The sequence below is a fragment of the Salmo salar genome, chromosome 29 (assembly GCF_965601325.2).
Source record: "Salmo salar chromosome 29, fSalSal1, whole genome shotgun sequence".
Taxonomy (NCBI): Eukaryota; Metazoa; Chordata; class Actinopteri; order Salmoniformes; family Salmonidae; genus Salmo; species Salmo salar.
Genome location: NC_138319.1, coordinates 23916188 through 23924986, shown reverse-complemented (window position 1 = coordinate 23924986; position 8799 = coordinate 23916188). Strand labels below are relative to the sequence as shown.

General features: G+C 39.2%; 1 protein-coding gene across 1 annotated transcript in view; it reads left to right on the top strand.

Moving 5' to 3' along the window:
- Nucleotides 1-440: 440 nt before the first annotated feature.
- The window catches only part of LOC106590362 (melanoma receptor tyrosine-protein kinase), a 51307-nt gene continuing 42948 nt past the window's right edge, over nucleotides 441-8799 (top strand). The window contains exon 1 of the mRNA XM_014181301.3: nucleotides 441-692. Coding sequence (XP_014036776.1) covers nucleotides 614-692 — 79 coding nt within the window. The 5' untranslated portion in view covers nucleotides 441-613. The remainder of the gene's footprint in view (nucleotides 693-8799) is intronic.

Sequence of the window (8799 nt, the reverse complement as noted above, 5' to 3'; positions counted from 1 at the left end):
TTTCTACTGTAGGTAGCCTATGTAATTCAAAATGTGTTTATTCTGTTGTTGCTGGCAATATTCATAAAAACAGTTAAATAATGTATTTATTTTGTACTTATTTTTTCTTCAACATTTTTTGTTGTTCTTGGGGGGGCAGACCCCCTGCAATACCTCCGCGGACCCTAGGTTGAATACACCCCTGTTTAGACAATAGCTTGCAATAAGAAGCCTAGGCATGTAGCCTACTTGCAATATGAACATATCAACCTAATAAAATGTTATTTCAGCCAGGGATAGGACTATTTGAGATAAACGTATGCAATGGCCTATGCTTGTGAAAGACCATGCTTGATATAACTTTGCACTTGACTGCTTTGCTTTCGAACGATACTCCTTCCAAATGACGTCAAAACAATTGAAAGTTGCTCTGACTGCAATACTAGAGACAGAAGAGGACCAATCACCGGGAAAAGAGAGAGTGCCAGTTCAACGAAGTCCCACCCAAATAGACTACACCTTTTACCTCCCCTGGACGTAAAGCGGGGGTAGATACATCACATAAAGGGGTTCGCCCAAGACTATGGATAAGTTTCTCCTCTAATTTCATTGAATATAACACATTTTGGAAACAATGCGACCTGAAACTGGAATAGTTATTGCTGCTATGTTCTGCATGGGCTGCTGCGTGACACTGACAGCGCACAAGAAAGGTAGGTGTGAGACCGACTTTGCTTGTGGGGAATTTGGTAAAATATGGGAATTAGTACTAGGTTAGCCTAGGCTACTTACCTAAACGAAATGATTGACACGGAAACGGAATTATAAATGACAATGCTTCTTCTATTGGATATTACACAGAAACCTGTTTGTTGTTCAGGGGAAAAGTCTGCCAAACATTTTTTTGGTAAAGGAGACATACACATCATGTAGCCTAATTCCGAAGACGTGTCACATGATTTCAATCTCTATGGATCAGTAGACAAAGGCAGTAGGCTAATAAACTTATATAAACTTTAAACTTTAAAAATGCAAATTAGTAGCCTACCATTGAGAGCTATTTAGCCTACTTTTCTGAACACCTGCTTCATAGAGCTCTGCAATGTTTGTTCCTGTCACTGCGTTACTGTTTTAAGGCTATTTCTAACCAAAATAATACATTTCATTTTCTGAATAGAAACACTATGACTATAGGCCTAAACTAAAGCTGCATCATCACTCCTTACACATTAAACATTAGACATCAAACTTCAAATGAAATGCAATAGTCTATAGTTTATTTGTACCTAATTAACCCACAAGGAGTTCCAGGACTGCTCTGAGACTGTCCATTGCCTGTTCCATGTCTAAACTGTCTTGGCACATTAGCCACCACTGGGAAAGAGGAGACCAAATCTGGTCCTGTGTTGTGCCAAAGTGGGTCTCCAGTCCAGATGGTGGTGATGACAGACGGGGTCCCCCATGGAGCAGGGACTGCCCCTTGTCCCCCTAGCTCCTCTGTGGACAACCACCTGCAGTAGGAGACCCTCTGATCTGGCCAGAGTGCTAGCTGTCTGGGACTCCCGCTAGTTTGAAAACACACCAGATTGTTAGCAGATTGTGGAAGTGTCTGGTCTGGTTAGGCGTTTGACTGGGGTTGTTGGGCAAAAGCCAAGTACACATTTCCATTCTAACCAAAATGGATGGACAATTCTGGTATCTATTTTATTCTGCTCTACATTTCTCGATTTATAGTGCAGTCAGACAGTGTCTCTGGTTAAAAAATGATAATACTAGACATATTTAGCAGTCGTTTCCTTTATAAACTGTGATATAGAGGAAAGAACATATTCTGCTTGCCAGATGAATTCAGTCGTATTAGATGTAGGTGAATTGGAATTGGTGGTTATAATGTGTATTCCCTTTTTTCATTCACTACCTTCTACAGTGAGCCACTATAAAGTCTGACATTTTTGATCATTTACGATGAAGAATGATTTTTTTTCTTTTTGGGTAGCCTACTAAAATGGATGGAAATTCAACTATAAAATGCTGACGTGATTTTCTTATATTTTGTTTCTGTAATTAACAGACGTCATCATTAGAGACAATAATTGAGTTATTGTTCATCTTTGAGTAAGAATAGCTGACTGTTCCTTTTCTTTGACTGGCCTCACACAACAGCTTGAACAAAAGGAACCTCCTGGAAGGACCCTTGCTTAAGGCTCACACCCCAATTATCCTGGTTTGTGTCTATGGCAATTAGTGTTCATCTTCAGTACATTGTTTGAATTGATTGTTTGAATTGAATTCATTTGTCATAATTGACTTCTTAGACATGTTCCCTCTGTTTCCACTATAACACAGACTTCTAAAAATACATACGGAATTAGCACTGAAAATAACAAGTATCATTGGTTTATCAGTATAATTGTGATCCTCAATGTCTTAAAGAATTCAATAACTGAGTGTTAATAACAACGTAACAAGGTTCTTGATAACATGAACGCAATTATTTAATGCAAGTAAATAGCTAATTTGATTGGAAGACCCATCTTAAATTGGTGAATGTAATGACCTCATATGACAGTGGTTCAGTGACGTTTGCTGCTGTTTTGATTCAATGGATGCTATTGTTCTCTAAAGCTCTTGCCAGGTTCTCAATTGCAGCCGTCTGCATTTCAGGGTAATTTCATTGTGTCAAGGGTCCATCATGGGTTTTGTTTTGTTGTGCAGCTGTTACATATTATTTCAATGCATTTGAGGAGAAAGCTTTTTCGCCTCCCATTTGTCGGAAGCATGTTATTCCTGGTTTGACATACTTAGCTGAAGAGATGCCAGTGTATTATTATTATTATTGTTCATGGATAGTAATAGACCTTACCAGATAGCCGTAGCATTGAGATTATACTCTCAGTAGAATGGTGTCCTCTTTCAATGCAAAGAAAAGCAAAAGAGGGAAATAAAACAGATTTGTTGTCCTGAAAAGTAGCTCTGCCCTTCACTCCACTAGGCACTTATAGGACTAGTTAGGTGTGCACGATAAGTCCATCAAACTCAATTTGTGGCATCAGTCTAATGACCAGCCCTGTGTTTTAGCCTCTGACAAGTTTTCCTCTTTGAGAGTCTGTTGACAGAGGACAACTAAAGCATTTGCCACTCTGAACCCTGTGAATTTACCTAGTAATACCCTGCCTGTGGCCTCTAACAGACTGCATGTGTTGTAAAAACAGTCAAACCAGCCAGCCACACAAGGCTCATCTGGCCTATACACATTACGAGTGTCTGCTAAATGATGGCTCACTAAAAGGTCTCACTTGGTGTAGTGGGAAAGAACAACAACAGCAAACCAGACAGGTATAGGGCACACACATGACTGAAGGATTTTATAGTAGAAGCACCATAGAGTACCAGGTGCATGAAGAAATACTTTTTTTGTATCAACTCAAAGAAGGTACGGTGGAACTCAGAATAAATTATCATAAGGTCTTCAAGTGGAAATCTTCTACATATTCTGTCTGTATGTCCTTTCTTTGTGTCTGGTTTATGCGGTATCTCAATTTGAATTGCAATGCCGACACGGTAAACTCTTGGCTCGTGCTGCCTTTGCGTATTAAGAAGCAAAGAGAACAACACAAAGGTAACACACATTTTTTTAACGGAAGCAATCTATTTGAGAAATGGAAACATTTCTTTCTTTCTAGAAACATGTGGAGTCAAGTTCTGGGTGGAATTTCCCTAGGCTCCATTTATGAGAGTGTTTTACCCATCAACCTGTGCACTCTAACCCTACCTGGAATGCTTTTAACACCTCTGTTTCAAATGTTAAAAGTAAGTATCAATGTACGTTGAAAAGAAGTTGGTAAAATGCCAAACAACTCCCCGTTTCTTGGAAGAAAGGAACTGATTGAATATTTTGAATATTTTGTTTTGATATCACAATTATTCTGATTTTGGAAACGTGTTCAGTTGGTTGGATGACCAGACCATGCCTTTACTACCTTTTTAGTTGTTCAATCTTTTATATGTTCTTTAGACCCCTGTCTAAAGAACACAGTGTCCGTTTCACTAGTGGAACCTTAAACCACCTGCCATCAGGCGTTACAACAAGAAGTTCCAGATATATGACACTAAAGTGAGCAGCATCCAAGCTGGTAAACAACTAACTTTGAGATTTGTTTTTCTTCTATCATGACTGGGATTTTATTGACTTAGTGTTGTTCCGCATATATTTTACTAATCTGCCTAAATAGCTCCGTGGCTATGTCTACGGCATTAGTTCTAATCAGCTATGTCTATGGTACGACAAGGACACTGTCCAGCCTTGGCATTTGGCTCCAGAGTCTGTCAAAATGCTGGCCTCTCAAGCATATATCGGCTATTCCCCGAATTATATGTCCTCTCCAACCAAGGAGGGCAGCTTTCTCATTGCTGTTTTCAAAATACCGTTTTCACTAGGCTAATCGAACCTTTTGAGAATTAACCATAAATCAGTATTTGCTAGAAATGAATTACAAATCAATTTGAACACTTTAACATTTGACACGTGATGCCACATATGATTCAAGAACAATGTCAATACAGCACTTGTTAGCCATTTAGGCATCATCTGTTATTGAGTGTGTGGAGAGTAAATAATGCTCCATTGATTTTAGGCCTGAATATCCCATTATATCACCCAGGGGGAGGTCACTTGTGTCCACTCTGTAACACTTATCGGTGTTAGTCCAATAACATCATATCTCACAAATCACAGCTGCTCTGTTGGCTGAATTGTAATGGACTTATTTAGCTTGAAAAATTCTGGCAAGCAACATTTTTGGCAAGTATATGAGGGAATACTTTTTTTTATGAACATAAAGATAAAACAAGGGTGAAAGAAGGTTTAATGCAAGGTCAAGTTTAAATTAAGAGTTTTATGATTTAGCTTTTTTCTTTGTGTTTTATTCCCAACTTAACAAAAACAAGTGCAAACTTTGCAGCTGGTGCAAACACTTCTAGATACTGTAGGTATAGGTAAACTGGCAATTCCAAGGTAATGGAATCTCACTTAAAATGTATGCCAAACAAAAACCATTGATTTCAAAGTTTAGCAAACCATACTACTCTATACACAAGGACTACTTGTAACAATCTACACATTTTGTTTTACAAAAACACATTTACTGGAAGAAATGTGAAGATGCAAAGTTTAGTAAAAAAAAAAAATCCTCCGTTTTTTTATGTGCCCAAGTTTTCCAAAAACAATGTTAAATATCTGCTCTGAATTAAGATTCAATGAAGTCTGCAGAAACAATGGTGTCAGCTATGACATGACACATTGCCTTTACAATACAGTACAGTAGAGAACAGTAGAGTTCAGTATAGTACAGTCGAGTATAACTAATTGATAGGTCTACCTTTACTTGTTACATCTGTGAACTTTCATTATCGTCCCTCATTAGGTAACGGAATTTCAAGGCAGAATGCAATGTTTCTGAAAAACTTACAGAAGGCAGAAAAAAATATCAAAAAGTACATGATGAAATTAGTTGGCAGGGATTTTGCAACAGTATTGTGTTTTGATGTGTTTCTAATACCTTTTAAGACCCCTTTTCCATGTTTGACCAGAAATCAAAGCCTTTGCTTATTCCTCATTTTTGTGATGGGAAATGGTTGAAAATATAAATATGCCTTAATTAAAAAAGATATATATTGACACTTTCATTTGACACCCATTTTTACATGACATGATCCTGTGAACTTCACGTTAGTGCTCATGGGTCCTTTTACATGGAAATGACCAAATCTCTAGTATCTATTTTTACATGAGCAGACTTACAGATTTCTGTTTCCCCCTGGGCTTAATCCCCTTATTTTCATTTAGCAAATCATAAAAGTAATTTATGGGACAGACCAGGCTGGATTAGTTTTGGCTGGAAAAAATACCACCAAATCCCAGGAGAAATAGCTGTAAATAAACTGTTTAAAGAGACCATGGTCAGGCTTAGGTTCACTTTTTTTTCATGTTGTCCTTATGTCCAGAAATAACTACAGCAATTGGTGTGTTGAAGTAGAACAGTAGTGGTCAACCCTCCTCATGGAGAGCTGCTGGGTGTGCAGGCTTTTGTTCCAGACCTGCCCTACACTCCTGATTTTTACTAATCAGCTGCTCTTTAGGTCTCGATAAAGAGCTGATACTGGTGTGTTAGGGCAGGGCTGGATCAATAACCTGCCTATCCAGTAGCTCTCTAGGAAGTGTTGGCCACCCCTGGAGTAGAGATTCTCTCTTGTCTTGAGTTTCAAGTATACTATCTCAAACCTGGTGCTAGACAGTTGTTCTCTTCAAGTTGTCTCAGTCCTATCAGTGTCAAAACAGGTTTAACTAAGATATACGCCAACACACTTTCAATATATGGCCCTTTTTTAGATGTAATATAAGTCATATGAATTTTAAGCAATGACCGCAACGTTAACTCTCCAATAACCCCTAGAAAACACACTGACAAACAAACCATTATGCTATTTTATTTAATCTGAGGCACTTAAGTGTTTCTATAGATACTACACATGTGCCACCTCCTTGTTAACTGCACTATCTAATTTAAAGCAGCCTTAATGTAATTTGCTCAAATTCAATATAAAGCTGCTGTTACACATTTCTGTCTTTCTTGGCAACATTCTTGGACTTAAAGGGGGACGGCTCAGTGAATAATATTATTGTCTCTCGCTACATACGCTGTGAGAGACAGGGAGACCTTAACTGAAATTCTCCAGTCCAAAGGGTTGCGAAATTCCGGATTGGGGGCTGAAAAAACAACTTCCTGTCACTGGGTTGATTCTTCTTATGTGGTGTTCTTTTCATATGTAAAGTTTTCAGACCAGTCAGTCATGGTGATGAAATGCGAGACATTCACCTGGGAGAGAGGAAGAATTTTCGTGATCCTATTGAGATAAGAAGCAAAAAAGCCCTTCTCCTTTTCTTTCAGAGTGACAACTCCTCCTGTGGTTTCAGCTCAGGTGTCAGATTGCAGATGGCAGTTTTTTTTGGTGTGAAAGATTCCACCTAGACCCAATGCTTCGAATTAATCCGGATCTAAGATTGTTATCGCGTAGTGTACCACTCCTTCTCATTCACAAAAGACAGGAAATACATCCAAAATAGAGTCAAAAGAATGACAGGATGAAATATATGACAATGAATCTGTGACAGAGTGAATCCAGTTGTGAGACTTACTGGACGTGTGACATGACTATATGTTGCGTCTCTAATATGTCTCTAACGTCTCTACCCACTGGACACACACTGGTTGAATCAACGTTGTTTCCACGTAATTTCGTTGAACCAATGTGGAATAGACGTTGAATTGACATCTGTGCCAAGTGGGTAATATGTTTGAAGATCTAAACAATTATGTTGATTTTTCTTTCCTCCAATTTGAATCTTCCTCCCTGCTTTGACAAACAAGGCTTGTTTTTTTTTAAATCCTCATTGCCATGACATGTTGAAACATCAGGGTCACCTGCCTCTGGCTCAGTTCAGTGTTAAGTTTTGATGGATTTCACCTTTGAACGAGGGTCCGGTTTTCAGTGAGGTCTAGCGTAATTTACAGCAAATCCCAACTCAAACATCCTTGATCTGCCATAGCGCACATCCTAATGTCGGAATACCAGGCATCTGTTAAACAAGACATAGTGTACATAACAAGTGATAGATGGGTCACTTGACTCGTGCTTGATGTGGGAGGACAGGACAAACACTTTTGAACGGCTGCTCTACATCAGAATCGATAATGCACTTGCGACACTAAGTGGTGGGCGTCAATGTTAATAATCTCCTGTAAATCTCATTGATTCGTCCCTAGCAAATCTATCGATTTCCCACCCAAAAAGGTTTGTTTGACCGACATATGTCGGACTTCCATGAATGCACACAAAGTGATGTTCTGCATTCTAAAGTGATATGTCAAGTTGCTAATGTACATGTGTTATCCGTCGTAGGGTCTGACTGTAGAGATTTAGAGCATAGACACCAATACTGATGCCTTGTTATTTTACACTTATTGATTGTGAATGATGACCCACACTTGAGGTGAGGGATGTGCAAACAAGTGCCAAGTTGCCTCCTCTTGCAGGAAAGGACCAACGTTCATGTGTGTTCATGCATGCCAAGGTAAGAGAATGACTAGTTAGCTAAAGCCAAAACAGACTGGCACCCAAGCTAGTCAAGCAAAACCCTACAATTCTACAGACGGTAAAACTCTAGAAAGGGATTCAGAATTGGTAACACCCTCTATTTTTGACGATACCATGTTCCCACAGTAGACACAATAATGAGAGAAAAGCGTCGACTGGGGGGGGGGGGGGAGATAGAGAAAGTAGAGTCAAAAGAATGATAGGATGAAATATGACTTACTGGATGTGTGTGGTGGGGGGACTGGAAAAAGAGCTGAGTGAGTGATACAGATGAAGAAGTTAAGGCGAAAGAGAGAGAGAGGGACAGAGAGAGAGACGAGAGTGCTTAGGGTTAAACGGCAAAGCACAGAGAACAGGGTGGCCGGTCATTTGGAAAAGGGTAAACAACAGAAAGTCCAAGTTCTCTGGCCTTGAGAGGGGAACACTGGGGATAAATATGTTGGCCAATTATCTGAACCATGTGCTTCTGCTGCTCCAAATGCAGCCTCCTGCCTACCGCTGAGATTTTCACGCTTTTCATTAACTAGAATCAAGGGGGATACGGTTTGAGTTATCAGCCCACAGCATATTTACAGTATATTAGTGCCTCAATGTGATTGTTTTATGCTAAAACACTTATCCCTACAACAACCTTCCTACACTGTGCACACTGCATCAGAAAGACTT